Source organism: Nicotiana tabacum, chromosome 24 (assembly GCF_000715075.1).
Source record: "Nicotiana tabacum cultivar K326 chromosome 24, ASM71507v2, whole genome shotgun sequence".
NCBI lineage: Eukaryota > Viridiplantae > Streptophyta > Magnoliopsida > Solanales > Solanaceae > Nicotiana > Nicotiana tabacum.
In genome coordinates this window covers 17,462,266-17,488,405 of record NC_134103.1, presented here as the reverse complement: position 1 = coordinate 17,488,405, position 26,140 = coordinate 17,462,266, and the positions used below count along the sequence as shown (strand labels likewise).

General features: G+C 37.7%; 4 protein-coding genes and 1 pseudogene across 4 annotated transcripts; 2 read left to right on the top strand and 3 right to left on the bottom strand.

Moving 5' to 3' along the window:
• Positions 1-3,576: 3,576 nt before the first annotated feature.
• On the bottom strand, positions 3,577-4,518 carry LOC142178038 (uncharacterized). The gene is made up of 3 exons (XM_075247357.1): positions 3,901-4,518; positions 3,730-3,807; positions 3,577-3,657 (listed from the first exon to the last, which is right to left on the bottom strand). Exons 1-3 carry the CDS (start codon positions 4,516-4,518, stop codon positions 3,577-3,579), a joined length of 777 nt encoding a protein of 258 aa, XP_075103458.1.
• A 2,596-nt stretch (positions 4,519-7,114) lies between these two features.
• Positions 7,115-9,456, top strand: LOC107784998 (wall-associated receptor kinase-like 20). The gene is made up of 3 exons (XM_016606211.2): positions 7,115-7,980; positions 8,503-8,559; positions 9,017-9,456. Exons 1-3 carry the CDS (start codon positions 7,170-7,172, stop codon positions 9,049-9,051), a joined length of 903 nt encoding a protein of 300 aa, XP_016461697.1. The 5' UTR covers positions 7,115-7,169; the 3' UTR covers positions 9,052-9,456.
• A 440-nt stretch (positions 9,457-9,896) lies between these two features.
• On the bottom strand, positions 9,897-17,618 carry LOC107784999 (argininosuccinate synthase, chloroplastic). Its single transcript, XM_016606212.2, has 10 exons — positions 17,413-17,618; positions 17,246-17,304; positions 17,060-17,141; positions 16,066-16,207; positions 15,415-15,463; positions 15,084-15,266; positions 11,926-12,000; positions 11,625-11,810; positions 10,904-10,992; positions 9,897-10,814 (listed from the first exon to the last, which is right to left on the bottom strand). The coding sequence occupies exons 1-10, from the start codon at positions 17,468-17,470 to the stop codon at positions 10,262-10,264; spliced, it is 1,476 nt and encodes a 491-aa protein (XP_016461698.2). The 5' UTR covers positions 17,471-17,618; the 3' UTR covers positions 9,897-10,261.
• Positions 11,064-11,200, top strand: LOC142178700 (U1 spliceosomal RNA; annotated as a pseudogene).
• A 7,601-nt stretch (positions 17,619-25,219) lies between the features above and the next one.
• Positions 25,220-25,813, bottom strand: LOC107822615 (uncharacterized). Its single transcript, XM_016649156.1, has one exon. The coding sequence runs from the start codon at positions 25,811-25,813 to the stop codon at positions 25,220-25,222; it is 594 nt and encodes a 197-aa protein (XP_016504642.1).
• Positions 25,814-26,140: the final 327 nt, after the last annotated feature.

Sequence of the window (26,140 nt, the reverse complement as noted above, 5' to 3'; positions counted from 1 at the left end):
GTTGTGTTCTAAACTTGTCCTCAAATCCTCCAGACTGGCCCATCACCAAAACAAAGAATACTCACATCGAACCTCGTCCATGGAATCACAAGTCGGCGATGCACAGCTGATACCGAGCGCTCATGTGTCATACGAATGCATGGAAGGAATTCAAAGAGTTATATTTCAAGCTCAATCAATTCTGCACGATAAAGAAAGAAAGATGGGAAATTATCCTAAATGCCCTATAGCCTCTCGAAGATAAGTATGGACGTCATCATACAGATCTGTAAGACTCTAATAGACACTTGCTCATGACTTGTAGAACCTATGAACCTAGAGCTATGATACCACCTTATCACGACCCAAACTCTAACTAGTCGTGATGACACCTAACCCAACCCGCTAGGTAAGCCAATTACCAACTATCCAATTCCAATAAAATTAATAAGGTAATTAATTAAAAGAAAATAGATAAAACCAATACATTTTCCCAAGAACTCGTAGTCAAATCATGAGCTTCTAAGAATAGAATTTACAAAACTGGTATGAAATAATACATTATTTGTTCGAATGTACATGAGCAGATTGTTATAAATCTAAGGCTACCATGAACAAGAGGCAGCTACAACCGGAACGCAGGTACATCTTCAAGTCCGGCAACAACAGCATCCAACATCTGCACACAATGTGCAGAAGTGTAGTATCAGTACAACCGACCTCATGTACTGAGTAAGTAACAAATCTAGCCTTAGGTTAAAAGTAGTAACGAGCTTTTATCAAAGTCGGGTCCAAACCAATAGTCCATAACAGTCCATAACAACGTAAAGCAAATAATACAAGTAGTAACTCAGAGATAAAAATGCTCAACTAAATCATGATTTTAAAAAAATAGTTCTTCCCTTCAAGTACATCAGTGAAAAACCCAAATTGTTTACCGAAGTTGCCAAAAATATGAATAAGTTTGAAAAAAATAATTTTCCCGAAAATCCTTTCCAAAATAAGTAACATGTCTCATTTCCTTTCAGATAACCAGTATAAGACAAATGTATCATTATGCCCACATATCAATGTGTGTAAAAAATCACGAATGATGTGATACCGTACAACCAGGAAAATGCATCTATATGTATGTATGTCATGTGTGCATGCCAATGCCATGTATCTCAGAGATGACTCATGTACTCACACTCTCAGAGTACTCAATCTCCCTGTCTCACACTTTCCATTCATTATGATCAACCACTCGGTACTGTATATGGCCCGCACGGCCTAGGAAAATTCATCCCGGAACATATACAACATTGACTATAAGTCACCCAGTACCGAGGAAAAAGGGAAATCCAACCCTGTGGAGAAATCCATCTTCAGGTATCAAATACTTCGGCCAAATCCATGTCCATGGAAATCCATCCCTCAATAATATCATCCGCGCTCACTAGGGGTGTATTACAGACTCCGGAGGAGCTCCTTCAGCCCAAGCACTATCATAAATCAGTATCAATATCAGAATCAATCTGGCCCCCGGCCTCACTCAGTCATCAATCTCTCCAGTCTCTCTCTCATGGGATCACAATGCCATGAAAACAGCCCAAAAATGATGATATAATATATCAATAAATAACAACAGAGACTGAGATATGATATGCATATGAATGCGTATGACTGAGTATGTAATGCAATAAAAACAGATAACTTAATCGCAGAAATGACCTCGGTGGATCCCAACAGGATAGACATGTAGTCTAAACATAGTTTATAGCATGAATCACATTTTTGATAACTCTAGTACATAGAGATTTCATGATTTCAGACAAGTTCAAATAACTATACAGTTCACACGGTGCACGCTCACACGCCCGTCAGCTAGCATGTGCGCCACCTCAACACAAAATACATAACACATATACTCAGGGTTCATACTCTCAACTCCAAGATTAGAAGAGTTACTTACCTCGAACATCTCGAATCCAATGTCGAGCAAGCCAAACAATGCTCCAGAAATTCCATTATTTGCCTATCAACTTTCAAACGGCTTGAATCTAGTCACAATAAATTTGATTCAGTCCACACAATTTATAGGAATCAATTACATATCAAAATACTAATATTTTCCACAAAGATTCAAAATTATGCCCCAAAATATCATATGTGGGGCCCACATCTTGGAATCCAATGAAATTCACAAAATCCGATAACCCATCCAATTACAAGTTCAACCATACTAATTTCACTCAATTCTGACTCCAAATCGATGTTCAAAACTCAAATTTTCGTATTATGAACTTAAGGCCAACACCCCAAATTTTCTCTTTAAATTCATCAACCAATTGCTAAAATGAAGATAGATTCATGGAATATTATCACAAGGGAGTCAAGAACACTTACCTCAAATTGTGTGGAAACATTCCTCTCCAAAATCGCCCAAACCGAGCTCCAAAATGAGAAAAATCTCGGAACCCTCGTTTTAACACTGCCCAGGAATTTCCGCACCTGTGGTGCCTAGGCTCGCACCCATGCATCCTCTTTTGCAGACGAAAATGTGCGTGTGCGGAAACAGCCTACCTTCAAAAATCTCGCATCTGCGGTCTCGCAGATGCGCATTCCCCTTCGCACATGCGGCCTCGTAGATGCAGGCCATTTCTTCGCACTTGCGAGCACTACCCAGTTCCACTCTTGGCCGCTTCTGCGATCGGTTGCGCGCATATGCGGCTTCGCACCTGCGATCACACCAGTAGGCAGCAGTTTCAGCATTTTCTTAAGTCCGAATTTGATCTGTTAACCCTCCGAAACTCACTCAAGGCCCTCGGGACCTCAACCAAATATAGCAACAAGTCCCATAACATAATACGGACCTACTCGAGGCATCAAATCATACCTAACAACATCGAAACGATGAATTGCACCTCAATTCAAAATCAATGAACGTTGAACTTTCAAATTCTATATCTTGTGCCGAAATACATCCAATCAATCTGGAATAACTTTAAATTTTGCACGAAAGTCACATTTTACATTACTGACCTATTTCAAATTTCCAGAATCGGATTTCGACTCCGATATCAAAAGTCAACCCCCGGTCAAACTTCCAAACATTCAATTTTCGTCATTTCAAGCCTAATTCCACTACGGACCTCTAAATTATTTTCCAAACACGCTCCTAAGTCCAAAATTATCATACGGGGCTATTGGAATCATCAAAATTCAAATCTGAGATCGTTTACATATAAATTGACATACGGTCAACTTTTTCAACTTAAGCTTTCCATTTAAAAAACTAATTGTCTCATTTCACTCTAAATTCTCTCCGGACCCGAACTAAATAACCTGATAAGTCATACAATAGCTATAAAGTACAAATAGAGCAGTAAATGAAGAAATGGGATTGTAATACTCAAAACGACCGGCCGGGTCGTTACACCAAGTATCATCAAATCTCTTCATATCAACAATTCTAGTCATCACTTTGTGTCTCATTTCCTCTAACATATTTATAATTGACTTGTGCCTAGGTACCATTATCCATGAATTAAATATCTCACACATATTATTTTCAACAGCATTACATTTAGACACATGACTAAAATAAGCCCTTACCTATACTTCTTTGTTGTAATCCAGAACATCTTCACATATGTTTCTCCCCAGCATTCCCAATCTTGCAAGCTCATCCTTGAACTGCACTATAAAGGAAGACTTGTCACATCTCCAGAATTGTATCCTTCTTTCGTCACCTTTCTATTTCTTTGCCCGGTTGGACCATATATGTCTAGCACACATTCTATGCTCTGCCATTGGTAAACAGTCTTCAATTGCATGTATTAATCCCTGTAAAAATAACAGACAACAGTAAAATTAATATCATTTAATTGAAGTTAAGGATAGCAGACAACAGTAAAATAAGTGTAAGCTGGAGATTACTTTTTGAATGTCTGACATTACTATTAAGTTGAAACCATCTCCTAACTCCAAGTCAGCACTCAGATTTTGAATGAACCATGTCCAAGAGTGTTTTGTCTCTTGGTCCACAACTGCCCATGCTATGGAAAACATATGAGTGTTCCCATTTTTGCCAACAGCTACCAACAACGCACCTTTACACAAGCCTTTTAAGAAGCATCCATCAAAACCAATAATTCTTCTGCAACCTTCTAACCAACCCCTTTTAAAGGCATCAAAACAGACATAAAAGTAAACAAACATGTTCTTCCCTGGTACAGTATCCTTGTTAGTTCTGATCCAGTAAGAACTCACTCGATTTGTCCTCTTAATCATATCAGCATAATCAGCCAATCTGAAAAATTCTAGCTTCCAGTCCTCAATAAACTCTTTCATTACAATTGCCTTAGACATGTATGCTATAGTCCTCCCAACATATAAACCAAGCTTCTGTCTAACCCATTCTTGAATCTCCCATAGTTTAATGTTTGGCTTAGATATTATTCTGTCCTTGAATTTTCTGGCAATGTATTTAGAAGTGCACAACTTATTTTTATTTTTATTAGTACACTTATTCCATGGATGGTACTTCTTCACCATGAAATCTCCATAATCTCTATCTCTACTTGCATATAACTCTCATTTGCACAAATCCTTACATTTGCACTTAACTCTAACTCTATGTTTTTCCTTAGGCCTAAGTGTAAGCTGCACTTTGTTCTCAACAGCATAGGATTGAACAACCTTCCTAAATTCTTCAACACCTTCAAAGACCATACCAAGTTCAAAAATAGCAAGTCAACATTCTGGGTCAAACCTGAGCTTCTTACTACTTATTCTAGCTGGTAAGTCAACACAGGTTCAGCAAGCACATCTAGCTCATCTTGATTGTCATCACTTCCTATGTCACTACTACCATAGTAATCCTCATATCCTCCCCTAATTTATCAGTATATTTATCTCTCTTACTTGGCCTATCAATGTCATTAAAACCTTTGTCTGCTCCAGTTTCCCCTAGCTCAACCTCCTTTGTTGGAGTAGGTGGCTTCCCCTTCTTCTTCAGCCTTTGTTTCCCCTTTTCTTTCTGCAGATTCTTTTTCCTTTTTTATATTTTTATAGATCTTGACTCCTCATCTAATTCACCATCATCTCCTTCATGTATATCATCTAAATCAGTGTCACTACTAAGCAAATCTGACAAATCTAGCTCTAAATGTTCAGCACCATCTACATTAGTATTTTCGGCAACTTTGTCTATTACAACCTCCCCAACTTCATCACCATATTGTTGTTCTGCATTTATATCACCAAAACCACCATCTAAAGTTGCCCTAGACTCATTATTAGTGGCTTCAACCACATCAGGCCCACAAATAAGAGTAGCTGGGACCACCTCCAAAGCAGGTTCTTCAATAACATGATTAACAAATATGTTCAGGACCCCCTCTTTACAGTAGCAGACAATATTATACAATTGTTCATCATTTTCAACCAGCACGAATTTTTTTGACCTAGGGTTAAAGACATAAAAAAAAAAAAAACAGTAACATACCCCAGTTGCCTTGTATAATACAGAAATTCAACCAATGAAAAGTGGTCTTTATCTATTGAATACTCTTTTATCTCACTCTCACCAACGTATTTGGCGACAGAATCTTCGATAAAAGTACCACCATGGTGGAAACATACAAGAATATATTCTTTGGCTGACATTATATCAACTTCCCTACAATAAAAAGGAAAAATGCCAAAAGAAGGTCACACGTCAGAAGATTTGAAAACAAGATAAAAAAACCTAACGGTAAAAAAACGCATTTAAAATAGGGGTCTCTAAGAACTTACCAGCAACAACCAGATGAAATAGAGCGAAAATTCAAGCCGATGTTCGCCGTATAGCCTTCACAAGAACGAAAATCCATTGAAAATCGATGGTTTCATCTAATAGGGTTTGCGATTTTGGTTAGCGGAGTGAGAGAAAACAGATTAATTTAGGTAAAAATAAAAGGGGTTATTTTGTTTTAACCCTTTAACTCGTCGTTGGTTAGTCTCACCAGGTCGGGGTTAATTGATCTGGGTTGGGGATCCTAGGTGGATGATATATCCAAGTTGCAGAGAATAATTGATTCAATTTACACGTGGGCGGCGCTTATGAACACGCGCATGACTTTTAAAAAAGGCCATGCATTTTGTGTTTAAGTGGCACATGAGGGAATGAGTTGGAGCGTCAAAATGAAAAAGGCCAAAGTAAAGGTGTCAAAATAAAAAGTGGAGCCGAGTTTAAGGGGTCGTTTATGGGTTTGGCCTTTGCTAAAAATCTTGTTACATTGAAACATTATGGAGATAATTAGAGTCTTGGTGCTCTAGATCACTTCTAACTGGACAAGTATATGCACTCCCCTAGCTATTGGAATGCCATGACTAAGGGCCTGTTTGGTCATAATTTTTTTTTTTTACTTTCTTTCGAAAAAAATTCATTGTTTTCGGAATCAGTATTTGACTATGAAAATTTTAAATTTCACGTGAAGTTGAATTTCGGAATTTTTCAAAAATTTAATCTCCAAAAAGATGTTTTTCAAAATTTTCACTTCAAATCAGTCACAAAAATTAAAACGGCTCCAAATTGTATTCATGTCCAAACACAATTCTAATTTTCAAATACCATTTTAACTTAGAATATTTTTTCACTTTTTTCCAAAATTTCACGTTACTTATGTCCAAACGCCCACAAAAATTATGTATTGTGGGGATTCATCACAAAAAGGACTTGGTTTGGTGTTCAGCCTATCACAATCCATCTGCTTGAGATCGACAATGTGAGGAAGCTCACACAAGCATGTAAGGACACCAGTTAGAAAATTTGCTTCTACTTAATCATATTGTCATCTCAATGTGCAGCCTTTGAAAACTTGGTACCCGAAAGAAGCTTTGTTTCTATTATACAACAACAATAACAATAACAAAGTATAATTTCACAAATATGGATCGTAAAGAATAATGTGTATGTCTTATTTCTACCTAGGGGTAAAAAAAAATTTGTTTCAAATAGATGTTTAACCGAGAGACATGATAAAAATCTTGCTCTCCTTTTGAGGAGAATTGAAAATATGACTATTCCACCGAAAAAAGCATACCCCACTTACTCAAATATTTGTCTGTCACATTTAAAGAGGTTCATTTTCCACATTCATCAGTAAACTCAAATCACTCCCTCCTATTATCAAACACCTCTCTCTCTCTCTTTTCAAGTATCAATGTCATTTCCTACAAAAATATTTCCATTTTTTCTTTTATTTCTTCTTATTCATCCACTTCAAGCTGTTCCAAGTATCATTCCACTAAATGGTTCTTGTACTGATAAATGTGGCAGCATTGTCCTAAAATATCCCTTTGGTTCAGGATTTGGTTGTGGACATCCTACATTTTCAAGATTCATAAAATGTACTTATGGGGTGCTTCAGTTTTCCACTGGCACTGGCATTTACACTATATCCACACTAGACTACACAACCAACACACTTGTTTTAACAGACCCCTTTATGTCAACATGTTCCTCAATGCAAAACTCAGGCAGTTTTAATTTGGATCGGTCGACTCCCTTCAGCATTATGAAAGAAAACATCTTTGTTTTACTAGGATGTTCTACAACATCAGCTGTGTTTGATCCAAAACAAGATTTGTGTAATACCGGCTCGGGTTCAAATGTATGCAGAGGACTTTATTCTTGTAAAGGAGTAACAGGAATTGGCTTAGAACCAAATGCTCCTATATCTACATGTTGTGTATATGATCCACCAGTTCTTATTGGTTCAGGTTATGGTTTGAACTTGCCTAGACTTCAATGTTCTTCGTATTCGTCGATATATGGTTTTGGAGGTGATGAAGGAGATCCTATGAAATGGCAATATGGGATTTCTTTGCAGTATAATAATTCATATTTCACTGATAATTCTTGCAAGAACTGTGAGGATAGTGGTGGAATTTGTGGTTTTTCTGGTTCAGATGAGTCTTTTGCTTGCATTTGTAGGAATGGTGTTAACACTACCATTAATTGCTTCGGACGAGGTTTGTTGAGAATTTTTACACAATCAATGTTATTTAACCTGGCAGGGTCATTTGGTACAACGGTGGGATATCCGATGGGATAACTAATCCTACCATTTTAGTGTAAAAGTTATTCCGAGATTAGCTAATACTTCAAACCAAACATGTAATAAAGATAATCCCAAACTTTATCCCGGGATTATTATTCTTATCCCATGTACCAAACGGCCCGTTTGGTACGAGGGATAAGTGATAACTAATCACGTGATTAAATTTTAGACTAGTTTATCCCACGTTTGGTTGGGATAAAATCGTGTTATAACTAATTGTTATACCGAAATTGTAGTGTTATTTTTATCTCTCTAAGAGAGTGGGATAACAATCTCGAAATAACTAGTCCCGTAATAATTAATCCTTGGATAACTTGTTTTTTGCACCTAGGGTAAACTGTCTGTCTTTTCAAATTACTAATTCTACTTTACTACAGATACCTGGAATTACCTTTTCTACTCTAACACCAATAAACTATATTGATGTGATCAGGATATGCTTGGAGTGGGACATGGAGACACAAAATTCAAACTGAAATGAGTATTGGAGGTAAAAGGCAATGCCTTTTTTCAGTTTCTTTAAAGCTTTAAACTTTTTGGACAAAAAGTCTTCTTTATTTGAAAATTTTTGCTAGATTATCGCCCTTTTACATTACTCTTTCTCTCCTAAAAATGAAAGCTTATCCTCACCCCAAAAATGAGGAATTTTGGTAGGTGCTACTGAAATCAAATTTTTAAAGAAAAATATGGAAGAAATCAACACTCCCTAATACTCACATGTAGCATAATATGTGTCTGCTACCAAATTCCATGAACACATTTCAAGAGATGAACAATTTCCTTTTCTTTTGAATTTAACTTGAATACATTGATCAATGTACTGTATTTTAAACTGTTCTAGCAGGTAATCTCATTTTCTTTGAACGGTTAATAGTTACATGTAGTTATCTTTTAATTGTCCAGTATAGAACTTAAATCCTTTTTTGTTTTCTGTTTTATTTTTGCAGGAATCTTATTCTTTTGGATGATGCTTTTCATCTAAGGCGGCAGGATCTTGTTTTAGATTCAGGAACATGAATGGAAGAGCAAACAGTCCATTCTATGAAATTTATGTTTACTAGGATTAGACTAAAATTTACTCAATCTTGATCAAAAGTTATCTTCGTATGATCTATAGGTCACGGGTTTGAACCGAGAAATCAGTCACTGATGCTTGCATTAGGGTAGATTGCCTACATCGCACCCCAAGGGGTGCGGCCATTTACCGGACGCGGCGTGAATGCGGGATGCTTTGTGCACCAGCTACCATTTAAATCTTGATCAAAAGCCAAAAAGTTTGGTTCTGAAATTAGATGATTGTAGCTTTTTTATATGAATTCCATGGCTGATGAAGTTGTAACATTCAGTAAAATGACTTTTCACTCTTTTTCTCTATCTTGCCCATATTTGTTTTTACAAACTCCCTTTGGTGCTGCAATTGACCCAGGCACATAAGATTTTTCCAGTAAGGACTTCATGTTTCAAGTCTTGCTACATTTTATTGTACTACTTAAGTAATCAAACAAGAACTAACAATCAAACACAAATAACGTTGAAGAGGCAATGTGATTTCCCCACGCAGAGCACAATGTTTTCACAACCTGGTTTCACAATATAGCTACTGGTAAAGAAAATCAGAAGGTAAAAGCAAGAATGCTCAGCAGTTTTCTTTTTTCTCTATAACGGTGGTGTCAAGTCAGCTTTCGCACCTTGACTATCTCATCAGATACCTACTAATCACAAGCACCGAGTATCTCTCTCTCTCTCTCATGTACAGAAATCACCTAATGTTTTTTTTTGCCTATTTGACTATTGATATGTGATTCAGCAAGTTTCCATAATGAACTATCAAGTCCAAAAGTTTTGCCTTAGATATCCAAACGAGAGAAAAGGTCTACAAAACAATCTGAACAAACTAGCCTCCAGAGTAATACGAAAACACAGTGCAACAAAATGGAAGAACAAGATTCTACTGACCCTTGATTTTCGTTTCAACACTACACACACCATCAATTCAAGAAAGGATAGCCTGGTGCAAGTTTACGCTATGCAGGGGACGGGCGATGGCCAGACCATATTGGGTCTTACTGCCTTACCTTGCATTATGCAAGAGGCTGTTTCTGCGGCCTGAACCGTGACCTCTGGTCACATAGCGGCGATTTTTATCGTTGCGCCAAGGCTCCCCTTCATCAACTCACGACATGATCAAAAAATTAAAGACCCTTCTCAAGCATTGCCCTAACCCTCATCAGAAGTCCATAAAGCCGTATGAATCCTGCAGCATCAGCTTGATTGTAGATATCTCCACTCTCGAACGATGAGATATCTTGTCTGTACAAACTATGTGGACTTTGTCGACCTGTCACTGAAACTGATCCTTTGTAAAGTTTGAGAGTAACTGAACCCGTTGTAGTCTTGGTAATATTCTCCATGAAAGCATCCATTGACTCGCGAAGCGGATCAAACCACCTCCCAGCATAAACTAACTCGGCATATTTGAGGGCTAGAGAATCTTTGACTTGGATTGTTTCACGATCAAGTGTAAGAGACTCGAGTTCCTGCACGGCTGTGAAGAGGATAGTTCCCCCGGGAGTTTCATATACTCCACGGCTCTTCATTCCAACAAGCCGATTTTCAACCATGTCTATTCGTCCAATTCCATGTCTCCCGCCAATTTCATTTAGCTCAGAAAGAAGAGTTGCAGGAGACAGCTCCTTCCCATTTACTGAAACAGGAACACCAGAGACTATCCCAATGTTTACATACCTACACAGTTAGAAGTAGTTTCGAAAGTGAGCAAGGAAATGCATTAGATCTTTACTACCGCAATAAATGAGGAAAAAATAGTCTCTTACTCGGGTTGATCAGGTGCATCTTGAGGATCAACTGACATCATGTACATATCCTTCATTGGTTCATTTGCAGGGTCCTCCAGAATATCTCCCTTCAATACCATTTCAAAATGAGTTTTACGGGAATATTCACATGGCCTTACTTCAATATTTTTTTTTTCCAAAACTTACCTGAACAGGGTCAATGGGCGATCAAGAATGCCCATGGCCTAGGTTGGTGGGCTCCATTGCACTTTGGAGGGGTGCCCGTCTTAGTTCCGCCCAAGTGGCAGAGCCTACGTCATAATATTTTCTTAATTCTTGATGTTTTAGGTTCTTATTTCCTTGTTTACTAAGGAAATCACTAAAAACTATTAAGAGCAAAGATACATCTTTTTCGTGATTCATTTACCAATCATGATATTCCTATACAAGTCTCAATTCAGATTGGTACCTCTTATAGCACTCTTTTTTAAACAGTATTATATACTACTGGTCCCAGGAAAGATAAGCTTGTTCATTTGGTCTAAATTCCTAGCGAAAAGAAAATAGTTACAGCAGCAGTGAAGGAAAGGAACAACGCTGTTGTTGATACAAAATTCCAAATTTAGACACGAAGAAATAGAAAATAGGAAATGGTATCTGATAAAAAGGAAAGAAGTTCAAATACTTCTCAACCAAGTCATCAGCATAGTAAATGAGTATCAACAAGCAACATAGGTCCAAAACAAGTTGCTGATATTACCTCATGACTAAGGTGCCACAAGTTTCTGTCTCTGCTATAGATGGATTTCTTTGTCACGGGAACTGGTATGGTGTGCTTCTTAGCATATTCAATAGCATCCTCTCTTCCTGTAATTTCCCATTCCCTCCAAGGGGCAACAACACTGAGTTCAGGATTCAGCGCAAAGAATGTCAGCTCAAAACGGACCTGTAATGGTAAAGAAGCATAATTGACCAAGATGGGTTGTTTCAGCAGTCCCCTGGGCTCAGATAAATAGGTTTTAAACGATCCAGTAAAGTTAAAAGAAGATCCAGGATAATACCTGATCATTTCCCTTCCCTGTGCATCCATGAGAAACAGCATCAGCTCCGACCTCTCGGGCAACATCAACCATTGCCTGCAATTATCAGCTAAATTTCAGAGTCCAAAACTAATTTAAGGCAACAAGAGAACCGTTGATAGAAAGCGGACATTCATTTATCAATTGCTATATCTGCTTCATAACTGGAATATGTGTATGTCAATTTAGTGGACCAGCATATGAGCATGAAAAGTTTGGCCCCATAAATTATACCTAGTGAAGAACTGAAGATGCCCGTGCTGGTACTTTACTAGCAGGTTCATCTTTCTGGAAATGTAAAAGCTTGATGTAGGAAACACATTTAACGTAGGGAAAGAAAAGAAAATAGCAGCGCATATCTAAAGATCACAAGCTGACCAGAAGAAAGTTTCATAACCAAACATAAATCATGACCAAACAAAAAGGAGCGCATCAGACTTCCTGCAAATGCAAGTTATATCATTTCTCATTTTGAGTGGACCATTGGTTTTCTTGACCTATTTATATTCTTAAGAATTTCAGTTGCTGATCTTGTCACTCCATGAGAAGCTCGTATGTAAAGACCGGCAAAGTTCTTCAGCCTCTTTGCTATACAGGTTAATGAATTATTTGTTTCGCTCAGGTCAGACAATATAGAGGAAAGACCAGCCTGAACTGCTTTTACGGACAGAAATGAACGCAACTATGTCTATCAAAGTTAATATTTCCTCCTTTATAGACAGGTTGCCTCTGAGAGGTCAACCTGAACTCAACAAGAGGAAATTTATGGTGCTGCATATATGTATCAGGCTATGTTGCTCGGATCCCATAAAATTGTTGCTGCACCCGTGTTGGACCCTCCAAAATTTTGGTTTGACATGGATGCAGCAGCACTTTTGGAGGATCCAAGTTAAGTAGCTCCCAGGCAAAAAATCTATTGTAAGAGGAGCTGGCAAACAGCCATAGCTTTTTATAACCTTCTGCCAAAGTAATGTTTCCTCTCATACAGTCAGGTCACAATTTGAGAGGCAAAACCTGAATCCAACCAGCGGAAATTCATCTAGGGTGCTGTATACGCCTCCCAGGCAACCAACCTACCTACTACCAGAAAGCCAACAAGCAGCCCCATCTTTCTATAACCTCCAATAACAAGAAAAGTTAAACTGACTCAGAGACAGACATAACTATTTTTTCAAATGGTGCCTATTTCCGGAATCTTGATTTTCTCTTTACTGCAGGCACAAACATTGTGCATGTGACACCTTCACTAAAGGTATGTTTGGAAAGCCACCTGGTAATTGAAATTGATGTAATTACTAGGGTAGTAATTACACAGCCTAGTAATTACGATGACATGTTTGATTGTCATAACGTAATTACAGTGTAATTACAAGCGTACCTTTTGGTTGCACAAGTGTAATTACACATTTAGATTAAATTTTAAATGAAGTAATTAGCAAAATTTAAAATTTAATATAATAAATATATGCCTTATTAGATTTGATATTTAAAATGCATATTTTTTTTGAATATACACTAATTAGTAATCATATATTTATAACTAATATTGTAAAAATAATTGATATACATCTTCAAAATTAATAATATTTAATTTAATTAATTATAAAAACTAAAAACATACGTTTTGTAAGAACATCATGGAATGCATGTGTGGTAAAATAAATTAATATTTATAAATATAATGTCATAACATTATGCAAATGTTCGACAAAACTAATCTATAAATTCAAACTAAAAAATGAACAACATGCAATGTGAAATAACAAACCAATACTACTAAAACAAGTAAATTGGAACCATAAAAATAACACAATTTCAAAATCCCCCAAAAAAAATAACTTTAACATGTCAAATTCCAACATAATAAAAATAAGTTCAAATACAACTTAAAATTAGGAAACATAATAAGTTTATAACCTCATTCAACAATGAAATTCTACTTTAATGACATCACTCATTATATGCCCAGTTTGTTAATGACTCATTATTTCTAATATTAGGAGGTGTAGTTTCAAAAACTAAAATAATAACGTAGTTACGCTAAATAAAGAAAATAAAATAAATAAGAAATAAAATATACGAGCAATTACATGGAATCACAAGAAGTAAAGGTAGAGAAATAAAAGATAAATAATGTACAAAGAAAATATATTTTAAAATTTAAAAAGAAATTAAAAAGTAAAAAATAAAAAAATAAAAATAAAAAGAATTTAAAATAATGGAAATAAAAATTTATAAAGAAATTAAATTAAAATAAAAACAAAAAGGAAAGAAATTAAAAAGAAACCTTGTAATACACAGTGTAATTACCACCAATTCTCACCTTCCCTTGAGAATTGGAAAGTGTAATTACACCCAATTTCATGCTAACCAAGTAATTACTTGGCCAGACAAACATACCAAACTGTGTAATTACACCCAATTACACCCAAATCCAATTCATAGGTGGCTTTCCAAACATGCTCTAAGTGACTAGGTTTGTTAATTGCCTGCCTGTGAAGCACCAAATCTTGGGATTTCTCAAATAACAAGCTTAGTACCAATTATTGGAATGATTACATAGAATCCTTGCACAAATTCAATCTGTTCCAAGAATCACGGATCAAGACCCTAGAGCTAAGAGCTTGCACATTGTTCTCTCACAAGCTCTATTTTCACGGAATGAACAGTTGTACCTGTGATTTTGTCTAATTGATGTGACTGTCTCCTTTTTTCCTTTTTTCGGTTCTTTTGTTTTATGCTTGTGTTTTAGGACAAACTACCACTTACAAAATGAACTATGTAGGAGAAAGTGTCTGTCACAAGACAATTAGAATATTAACTTGGGGTACTATACGAACTAATTATGATTCTAAGAATTTGGAACTTATTCGCATAACCTGCTTTATGAGAGCAAACATAGTCAACTATCCTTGGTTAGGTGCCAATAAAATGCACTACTGACCAGAGACAAAAAATTAGATTAAGACAACTATGAGTTATCACTAAACTTGTGTTAGACCTCTATTTAGTTGGCAAACAAACATGAACTTCTCCAACTGAACCTATTTTCTCTCTTTTCCTGGGAAGGTGGGAGGGTGGTTCACAGAAGGAGAAATGACAACAAAGGTTCAATTTAGTATTTAAGATATGGAGTTCACCTTAGCAATAACAGGGCGGGCCATTGATGTCCCAAGCAAGTATTTCCTTTCATAGATAGCACCGGCTCGCAGACAAGGAAATATGTAATCTTTCACAAATTCTTCTTTCAAATCCTTCACCACTAATTGACAAGCTCCACTAGCCTTGGCCTTCGCTTCCAGACCATCCAATTCCTTAATCCCCTGAGAAAGAATTTTAATTCATCTCAGATATGGGTTCTTACAAAAATAAACTTGTCTATTCGACTGTTCCATTTTATGCACAATAATTCTATTATTTATTCTGAACAAGAAGAAAAAGAACTAAGAGGTGACTAGAGAAATAACATACTTGACCAACATCTGCAGTGAAACAGACAACTTCACAGCCATAGTTCTCTCTGCAAAAACGAAAGAATGTTAAGTAGACGAAGGGACGAAAACATCGCATACGGACCATGCAACAAACTTGTTCACTTTTTCAGGAAATTTTTTGATTTTGGTAATCATGGATATTTGTATTTAACAGACCGGATTATATGGATACCTTCTTAATCAACTATCAACATTATCTTCTTGTTTTTTTCAAAAATATAAGGTCAAACATAGCAGTTATCTTTAAGCTGAATTCGAGCTGCTTTCATTGCATAAAGTCCTTTTCCATACATCACAAAAACAGTAGTGTTCTTATACTTTGACAAGCCTTTCCGCACTATCTACATGTACTTCAGATATACATAACAAACAGTACAAGGTTAACAGAGATTCCACCTTGTAAAGCTGACAGACAAGATGAATTTCTAGAAACCTTTTTGCAGAACTAACAGAATAATGCTAAAAGAGGTAACGACGTAACGTAAGTAGTCAACTAACATTTGAGGTTAGAGTGTCATCAATCAAATATTCCGACAGTGAGGGTTACATACAACAGAAGGAACATAGCCTAGGACCCTAGGTGAACAATGCTGTAAAAGAAAAGAAAATAAAAACAGAATGGAGCTACCTCAGCCAAGGTACAATAACTGAAGTGTCCAAGCCACCACTATAAGCTAGAACCACTTTGTTCAACTTTTTGCGAAGAGGTTTTTCCCCAACCGCAGTGGAACTCGTCGTCTCTTTGTCATTGGTCAAGACCGCCTGGATAGCTGCAATATTCAAGTAAAGTTTTCATCATTATGCTATACACTGAAAGTTGTAGAAAGCAGGTAAAGACATGACATGAGCATTTTTTTAATACGAAAAGAGTATATTGACATAGTGGCCTCAATTTTAGCATTATGTAATGTCTTCCGAGAAAACCATCTTTCTTGATTGTCCAATATTTGGTTGCTGAAACTTTTGAAAATAGAGGAAAAAACAGCCTAAGTCCACAAAGGTAAGTAATTTCCACTCAAATCCCACTCCTCATTGTTCGCTCCTACTAACATGTCGTCTACATTTCTCTACTCTACTTATTATCAACGAACACCATACCCACGCAGCCATGCCCCAACCCCAACCCCACCCCAACCTCCATCACCACATCCCAACAAGGCATTCAAGTGCTAATATAGAACATAGACCAACGCGTTATTACCAAAGTTACATACACGAGTACCTGTTTTAGCAGAACATTCATGAACGGGAAAAGGCTGGTGCTTGGTTGGTATGAAATGATATTTCGTACAGAACTAAACTCTTTCCTTATTCACAAAAACATGATTCCAGTTATAATGTATTCCTCTATAAAGATTAGATATTTCTCAAAGAATACTGCTTCTGAATAGCAGTAAATTAAGGTCCTTTTAGTTCCAACTCAAAACCCATTCTCAAAATATCATTCAGCCTCTTCAGAAACACAAAGCATTAAAATTTGTGAAAAAAATCCGAGCATCTTACCCAAAACCTAAGGCAATCATTTAACACAATGAAGCTCGCACGTGAATGAACTTCTTATATAACTATATAATCTATCCAAAAAAAAAAACCAAAATAAAAGCTGGTAAAAAAAGTACTACCATGATTGGCACAAGGCAAAGCAAAGCTAGAACGGCTATGAGCAATTGCAAGACCATTAAATTCACTAGCTTTTACACCAAGCTGCAATAACCAAGAATATTATAAATTAAAAAAAAAAACATCAGTAAAAATTTCAGCTAAAAAACATCAAAATAAATATAAAAGGTATCAATCAAGAAACCAACCTCCTGTAAAGAATCCAGCTTTTTAGAGCAGAAAAGCTTATCTTGAATCCGAGGTGAACCTGCATTTGCAAAAGGGTAATTAAAAATAGCTTCAAAATCCAATCTTTATAAGGTTTAAAAACATTTCTTGATAACACAAACGCCCAAAAAAAGGTGAATACGAATACTTTTTATGGAGCCCCGAAAGAGAAGATTCACTGAAGAAATCGCTTGAGCTTGAGCCATCTTAGTAAGATCAGTTTACAAATTGATAAGCTTAAAGAAAACGTGATAAGCTTCAAAGAAAAGACTGAAGAACAATGGGAAAAACAGCGAATAAGCAAAGAGTAGGTTTCGTTTAGGGGTGTGACGCTTGGAAAAATACCCCTCAACATTAAATAATTTAATTTATTGATGTTAAATAATATTTATTGGTTTTCTGGTTAACAATAAAACCAAAAAAGAATATACAGAGACAAAATTTTCTAACTGTAAAGTAATGGTCCCTTTTTATTAAAGAAGAATAGTCCAAAATAAAAGAAAGGGAGACCTATATGAAAATTTAATGTATTTGCCAAGTTGCACGTGTACAAGAGATGGGGTTAAGGGTTTTAGTTTGTTTTTTTAATTATTTAAGGGGAGGGTTTTTGGCATCGTTTGTTTGTACTTATCTTAATCCCTAAATTCTAATCATTCGGATCTCAAATATTAAGTACATTTTAAATCTAAATCTTAATTATAAAAATCTTAATCATTAAGTATGTTTATTTTTTTTATTTCACAACTACTTAGGGGGTCTAAACAGGTCTGAACGATTAAAATTTATAATAGATGTTTAATTTCATCTAGATACTATCATCCACACTCACTACTCCCCGCCATACTCAACTACCACTACTTACCACCACCATCCCAAACCATAGATACTGTCATGGGCTGCTTTCCATCATCGACCCATGACCCTTTGGACGCGCCCCGTGGCGTCCCGGTAAGCCTCCCAACGCCTAGTGCCACGGTCGGCCCCGTGGTCTCGGCAGCGCCAAGTGACAAGCGAGCATGCGCCTCTGTCGCCCCACCGATAATCAGTGCCAGCGCCCAGCGGCTGGCGAATTCCATCAGCGTCGCGCGCACCGACAATGCCGCGCGCGCAGACCCAACGCCAAGCACCAGCGCCCCGCCGCTGGCAGATCCAAATAGTGCCGCGCGCGCCCACAGCAATGTGCGCGCAGACCCTGATGCTCAAGACAAAGTTGCTGCCATCGGACTTGCTTCCATAGAAGACTAAGTCCTTTTCATTGTAATTATAGAGTAGTTTTATTTCATTCATTCAGTGTGCTTCTACAGCTTTCTTAGGTCAACTCATGTAACTTTGGTTTATTTTTTTTAAGCATTATTAAGGGGGACCAAAGCATTCAAACATTCAAGCATTCAAACAATATTCTGTACTGGTGTCTCTCCTCCCCGACACCGCATTGCATCTTGTAATAGCTTTCATCATCAATTGCTCATTTTCCGCTGCTCAATTGCTCACGACATTGGTTTTTCCGTACGGCACTGACAATCTAGTCTAGCGTACGGCGAGGACCTCAGTTGGCGCATAACAACTGCACTGACATCGGTTGCTTAGCCTTACGTCGCCCTTCCAAGGAACTTCAGGAAGGCGCCACGTAACAGTTGGTATCAGAGCCTAGGCTCGACATCGGACGAGGGAACTCATTGGCATCATCATCACCATTTTTGACCATGGCGAATTACGGGGATCGCATCACGACCCTAGAAGAGATGGTTGACGCATTACGGCCAATCGTGGATACGTTGCCTGATCTAAAAACCAGCCTAGTACAAAGGTTGGATGACCTGGACCGCAGAATGCGGCAGGTAGAAATTGACATAGCAAACATCAGTCAAGACTCTGAGGAAGACCGGGAAACGGCTGCCGTCGAGGCAACCAAAATTCATGGCCAATTCGAGGACCTCCAACAGGAGCGTGCCGAGGATTTAGCCCATCGGGAACTAGAGGCAGACAGACTGACCGTCATGCAGCAAACCACAGACAACTTGACAAGCCAACTCAATATTGTCAATGCTGCCCTTCAAAGCCTGCTCAAAGGAGGCGAAAACCACATCAGGGGTGCCATGAACATTGCCCCCATTCCACAAAAGCTGAAAATTTCGGAGCCCAAGCCATACAACGGAGCCCGGGATGCTAAAGAAGTGGAAAACTTCATCTTCGACATCGAACAATACTTCGATGCCGTTGGACAGTTGGAGGAATCCAAGAAGGTAGCAACTGCTGCCATGTATCTTCAAGGCGATGCAAAACTCTGGTGGCGAGTCAAATACGAAGCCATCAGGGCCGGTGAAGATACTCTCCAGACATGGGCAGAACTGAAGGCCGCCATACGCCTACAATTCTTTCCCGAAAATGTGGAATACAATGCACGAAGAAAGTTGTGTGAACTCTGCCACACCAGGTAGGTGCGGGACTACGTGCGTGAATTTTCCACACTCATGCTAAACATACGGGATATGGGGGACAAAGACAAACTGTTCGCATTCATAGAAGGTTTGAAACCTCATGCTCGTATGGAACTGCAAAGACAACGGGTAGATACCCTACCCAAGGCCATTCAAGTTGCTGAGTGCCTTGGGGATTATCAGTTGGAAACTCAGAAGGATAGGCCCCAGCCGCCTGTCCGAGGGGGATACAACGGGAGCCAACCTAGCAACGGTGGCCCCAACAGAAACGGAGGAGATCGAGGTGCATCCAAATCCAAGACTCCTTCCTCAAGCAGTAACACTACTGCATCAGTCAACAACTATCAGGGGAGAAAGCCCCCATCAGAATGCCGTCATTGCGGCGGGGAACATTGGAACAATCAATGCCCCAATACACAAATCAATGCTCAACAAACTGTTGATGATGACAAGTCAGATACCGACGACTCAGACGGCGCCGATCAAGTAGGTGCCTTCAACGCATGTGTCGGCTCCATTCATGATACCTTGGCGGGAACCAGTGCTGGCAACCCCAAGAAGAAGGCATTCCCAATCGACAAGAAAGGGAAAGGAAAGGCGGACGAGAGGCCTCCCACATCACAAAAGAGGACCTTAATGTTCGTTGACATGAAAGTAAACGGCAGACCTATTCGGGCATTGATAGACACGAGTGATAGCCACAACTACCTGGCCTCAACTCAGGTGCAACGCCTCGGTCTAGCAGTGCAAAAATGCAAGGATCGTGTCAAGGCTATCAACTCTCCATCTCAGCAAGTGAGTGGAATAGCCAAAGAAGCGCCAATCCAGCTTGGCCCATACAAGGGAATATTCGACCTACGCATAGCTATCATCGATGACTTCGAACTGATAGTGGGATTGGAATTCCTCAGGCAGACTAACACCATCCCGGTACCATATGCCAACATGCTCCTAATAATGGGAGACAACGAGGCCAGACCCCACACTATACCGTGCATATCCAAGAATATGGCTGCTGGAAACATCACAGCCATGCAGTTTAAGGAGGGAACCAATAGACCTGAACCCACAGTTCCGGCTGCCCTCAACATCATCAAACAGACATCACATCATCGGGGTCCAACATCTCATGGCGCCCCTCATTATGTGAAGACTTGTCAAGCATTCCAAAAGGACAAGTCGGATCACTCAGCACAAACGGGACTCTTGGAGCCGCTACCTGTCCCACAGAGACCTTGGGAAAGCATTTTCCTGAATTTCATCACAGGATTACCCAAGGTCGGAAATCATACAACCATCATGGTGATAGTATACCAGTTTTCCAAGTATGCTACCTTCATCGCAGCCCCACAAAATATATCAGCAGAAGATACAGCTCGACTCTTCTTCTCTCATGTTGTCAAACATTGGGGTATGCCCAGCAACATCATTAGTGACTGCGACCCACGCTTCACTAGAAAGTTTTGGACCCAACTCTTCAGTTGCCTCGGATCCAAATTGAGTTACAACTCAAGCCATCATCATCAGCAAACATATAATCAAACAGACCGGTTTAATGACATGCTGGAGGAATATCTCCGCTAATTTTCAACCGGGTCACAAACACATTGGGTGAAGCTTCTGGATGTTGCTCAGCTGTGTTTCAATTCACAAAAGTGCGCCCATACAAACAAAAGCGCTTTTGAAATTGTTACCGGACAGCAACCGCTACTCCCACAAAATGTGAATGCACCAAACATGCCATCATCTCATCGAGCTGCCAGTTTCTCTACAGAATGGGAATAAACTTTGAAGATAGTACAGAACTATCTTGTCAATGCCCAGGACAGGGCAACGAGGCATGCCGAACAAAACCGTCGCTTTGCCCAACATCAAGCAGGGGACAAAGTGATGGTAAGAACCCCGAGGTGGAACTTGTTTGCAAAGAGGACCCAAGATCCTCGCCTATTGCAAAACTACATCGGGCCTTTTTCCATTGAAAGGCGCATCGGAAAATCCACATATCAGCTGAACACACCAGCCTGGTGGAGAATCCATCCAGTCTTCCATGTCAGCCGCCTCCAACCATTTCAGAAATACATGGAAGATCATTCAGTTTGACATCTCACAACACCGAGGGGAACAGACCTCCCAGCCAACAAGAGCCTGACCAATCATCATCATCCGGCAGGTAAGGCTCCGAGGACGTCGCCAACTCAGGTGGGGGAGAATGTCATGGGCTGCTTTCCATCATCGACCCATGACCCCTTGGACGCGCCCCGTGGCGTCCTGGCAAGCCTCCCAATGCCTAGCGCCACGGTCGGCCCCGTGGTCTCGACAGCGCCAAGTGACAAGCGAGCATGCGCCTCTGTCGCCCCACCGATAATCAGTGCCAGCGCCCAGCGGCTGGCGAATTCCAACAGCGCCGCCCGTACAGACAGTACCCCGCGCGCAGACCCAATGCTAAGCACCAGCGCCCAGCCGCTGGCAGATCCAAATAGTGTCGCGCGCGCCAACAGCAATGCGCGCGCAGACCCTGATGCTCAAGACAAAGTTGCTGCCATCGGACTTGCTTCCATAGAAGACTAAGTCCTTTTCATTGTAATTATAGAGTAGTTTTACTTCATTCATTTTCAGTGTGCTTCTACAGCTTTCTTAGGTCAACTCATGTAACTTTGGTTTATTTTTTTTAAGCATTATTAAGGGGGACCAAAGTATTCAAACATTCAAGCATTCAAACAATTCTCTGTACTGGTGTCTCTCCCCCCGACACCGCATTGCATCTTGTAATAGCTTTCATCATCATCAATACAATCATCAGCTTTCATCATCAATTGCTCATTTTCCGCTGCTCAATTGCTCACGACATTGATTTTCCCGTACGGCACTGACAATCTAGTCTAGCGTACGACGAGGACCTCAGTTGGCGCATAGCAACCGCACTGACATCGGTTGCTTAGCCTTACGTCGCCCTTCCAAGGAACTTCAGGAAGGCGCCGCGTAACAATACCACCGTCATTATTATCTAATACCACCATCCAGCATCCCACCATTATTGACTATCACCCCTGCCATTAACAACTACCACCACCATCATCCTCAACCATAACCACTCACCCCATCTCAACTACTACCACCAGTCATCCCCCCACTATCATCAAGTCAATGTCTATACCACCACCTTCCTTAACCACAACTATTACTACCAATCATCACTAACTACTATCCAGAACCATCAGCATCAACCAAAATCACCTCTAATCGATGCCTCCATTCAATATCCACAAGCACCACTGTTAGCAATCATCACTACCAACTACCATAATATTATTTTTTAAAAATACTTTATTAATAGAATATTAAATTAATTAGTATTTTATTTAAATTTTATGTTTATTAATTCTTAAATAAAAATCAAATATTAAAAATATAAACAATCTTAATCATTTAGTATTTAAATATTAATATATATTTTAATATTCATATATATATTCAAATATTTTATTTTTAATATACATTTTAATATTCAAATGTGCGTTCAGATTCTGACGCCTTAATCTTTAAAGAAACGAATTAGATCTTAGTCCAGTTCTAGACAAAATCTGGCTGCAATTTAAAAAATCTATCATTTTAAAAAAAAATCCAAAAAAAAATCTTTATTTTGCCCAATTAGGCTATCAACTATGTCCAAAAAAATCCAGTCATTAAAAGAGCATGATAAAATACATTTTATTGGATTAGGCTATTTTGTCCCCAAATCATCAAGAGATTATGATGGATAGAATTCCTCCACCTTAATTAAAGGTTAAGGTACACGGGACGTGAATCTCAATTAATCAACAATTAAGTACATAAAACTATTTAGTGAGAATAATTTATTCACTAACAATGTTATGTAGATATAACAAGTTACGTGAAAATATTAGCATAAGATTTAAATATTTCGTCTCCAAAAATAGTAGTTGTTTAGACCATCTCCAACCTTACTAAATATTATACCAAATCCTATTTGGGTGTAATATTTGGTGTTTTGGTGCTCCAACCCAACACCATTTCTTACACCATTTTGATGTGTAAATAGTGTTATACCAACACTATTCATCAACACCATTACTATTTATCAATATTTTATTATATAATATTTTTAATTTAACATATTATAAATTTTACTTTTTTTATTTATGCCCCTAATATACCTAAGAGTTTTTTATGTAATATCTTTATAATGTTAATTTTACATCTTAAGTGTGGTGTATAATTTTTATAAATTAATTTTTGTATATATTATTCTTATATAAAATTGTAAGTTAATTTTATTATAAGTTATAACTGAATTATCCATTAATATGTATAATGTATAATATTTGCTTATAATTTATATTATTTAAAAATTTATGGTGTAAAATAATTTTATATTAAATTGTTATATAAGAAATAAATATGAATTATATGGGATGAATATGTAAAAAAGAAAAAAAGAAAGAATTTGTTTTATGAAATAAAAAAATATAATTTAAATATAAAAAATAATATAATATAGAAGAGAGAAAAGAATATAAAAGGGATATTCTTTTTTGGTGTAAAAAATAGTGTAATGGGTTGGAGTTAATTTGCACCATTTTGGTGTAAACATTATTTTGATGTAAATAATATTGCTTAAGGTTGGAGATGCCCTTAAAGCAATCTCGGGTCTAAGGTGGGAAAGTGTATGAAGTTACGCTAAAAGTGGTGGCTGCTGGTCGATTTAGAGTATAACTAAGTGGAGTTTATGCTACTTGTATACTTTGATTTGTAACATAGCATTAATAAATAAACACATTGTTACAAATATAATTTGTTAATGATATTAAACTTTTGAATTAGATAAAAAAAATTAAAATCATATATACTTTAGTATAACACCAAAATTACTAGATTCGAGTTTCAACAATCCAAGAATTTAATTTATGTACCTCTAGATAGAGATAGTTGAAATTTACCTTCGTCGTTTCGCATATGCACAGCTGTTATGGATCTTAGAAAAAAATATGCAAGCAGCAAGAAGGTTGAAAAGAGGATTGAAAAACTGTCTCTAAAATTTTATTAATCATAGGGCTTTAAATAGCCAAATAAATAAAGTAGTAGACTCCTCCTACAACTAAATTACTAAACTCGTACTATAATTAAAATTCTGAATCTTCTAGCAGACTCCTCCTAAAACTAAACAACTAATTATTCTAGAAAACAATAGCAGTAACAGATGCAAAATCCAACATTCATCCTTGCTTCTATTGCTGCAGTCTAAAGAAGGTCATCCTCAATTCCTTTTTCTGCTATTAGTGCCTGTGCATGAGCATCTTTGAACTTGCACACTTCTGTAACATGACCTTTTTGTTTGTAATTTTCACATAATGCATCAGGTCTCCACCAACAAAATTTTTCTAAGTGTGTTTTCTTTTTGCAATATTTACAATAAGGACAATCGACTTTTTCTTTTTGGTGTTTCGCATAAAAAATACCCTCAGTAACTTTGTCTTGTCTAAAAGCCCTTCTTTGCTCTTATGCTTGAAGAACACTTATTAATTCTGCAACAGAGATGGTAGAGAGATCTTTAGACTCTTCCAGAAAGGAAATTTTGGATTCAAATTTCTCGAGAATTGTCACAAGAATCTTTTCAACTATCCTGTCATCTTTGAAATTCTCGCCAAGTAACCTGATTTTATTGACAATTAAAGAAATTCGGTTAGAATACTTAGCGATGGTCTCATCATCTTGCACTATAAGAGATTCAAAATCTCTTTTCAAATTTAAAATCTGATTTTGTCTGGCTCGTTCACTTCCTTGATACTCCTGTTTGAGTGTTTTCCAAGCTTCTTTTGATGTCTCACATGCAATGATTTTAGAGAAGATTGAATCTGCAACTGAATTTTGAATTGTAGTTTTGGCTTTGTATTTTTTGGTTTTCTCATCTGAATGAGCTTTGATTTGGGCAAGGGTAGGATTTGCAGGAAGTGATTGTATAAGTTTGTCTTTCATTACAACTTCCCATAGATCATAAGTTTCAAGATAAGATTTCATCTTCACTGACCAAATCTGATAATTTTCACCGGTGAAAGTTTGTGGGGTATTCAAAGAGAGATCGCTGCTTGCCATTATTAAAAATTTGGTTAAAAATCGGTATGGGTAAAAATGCGTATGGTTTAAAAGTGATTGAAATTGGTTATTTTTCAGCGAATTCAGAGATCTGTCAAGATCAATGGAGGCTCTGATACCACTGTTATGGATTTTAGAAAAAATATGCAAGCAGCAAGAAGGTTGAAAATAGGATTGAAAAAATGTCTCTAAAATTTTATTAATCATAGGGCTTTAAATAGCCAAATAAATAAAGTAGTAAACTCATCCTACAACTAAATTACTAAACTTTTACTATAATTAAAATTCGGAATCTTCTAGCAGACTCCTTCTAAAACTAAACAACTA

What these genes read in the sequence shown, in the direction of transcription:
- LOC142178038 (XM_075247357.1), bottom strand. Translation starts at nt 4,518, where the DNA reads ATGGTGAAGAAGTACCATCCATGGAATAAGTGTACTAATAAAAATAAA. An exon ending in TAATGTCAGACATTCAAAAA is followed by an intron (nt 3,808 to 3,900) that starts GTAATCTCCAGC and finishes TTATTTTTACAG; the next exon opens with GGATTAATACATGCAATTGA. An exon ending in GACATATATGGTCCAACCGG is followed by an intron (nt 3,658 to 3,729) that starts GCAAAGAAATAG and finishes TTTATAGTGCAG; the next exon opens with TTCAAGGATGAGCTTGCAAG.
- LOC107822615 (XM_016649156.1), bottom strand. Translation starts at nt 25,813, where the DNA reads ATGGCAAGCAGCGATCTCTCTTTGAATACCCCACAAACTTTCACCGGT.
- LOC107784999 (XM_016606212.2), bottom strand. Translation starts at nt 17,470, where the DNA reads ATGGCTCAAGCTCAAGCGATTTCTTCAGTGAATCTTCTCTTTCGGGGC. An exon ending in AGCTGGATTCTTTACAGGAG is followed by an intron (nt 17,142 to 17,245) that starts GTTGGTTTCTTG and finishes TGGTTATTGCAG; the next exon opens with CTTGGTGTAAAAGCTAGTGA. An exon ending in TCACTGCAGATGTTGGTCAA is followed by an intron (nt 15,267 to 15,414) that starts GTATGTTATTTC and finishes ATTCTTTCTCAG; the next exon opens with GGGATTAAGGAATTGGATGG.
- LOC107784998 (XM_016606211.2), top strand. Translation starts at nt 7,170, where the DNA reads ATGTCATTTCCTACAAAAATATTTCCATTTTTTCTTTTATTTCTTCTT. An exon ending in CATTAATTGCTTCGGACGAG is followed by an intron (nt 7,981 to 8,502) that starts GTTTGTTGAGAA and finishes TGATGTGATCAG; the next exon opens with GATATGCTTGGAGTGGGACA. An exon ending in AACTGAAATGAGTATTGGAG is followed by an intron (nt 8,560 to 9,016) that starts GTAAAAGGCAAT and finishes TTATTTTTGCAG; the next exon opens with GAATCTTATTCTTTTGGATG.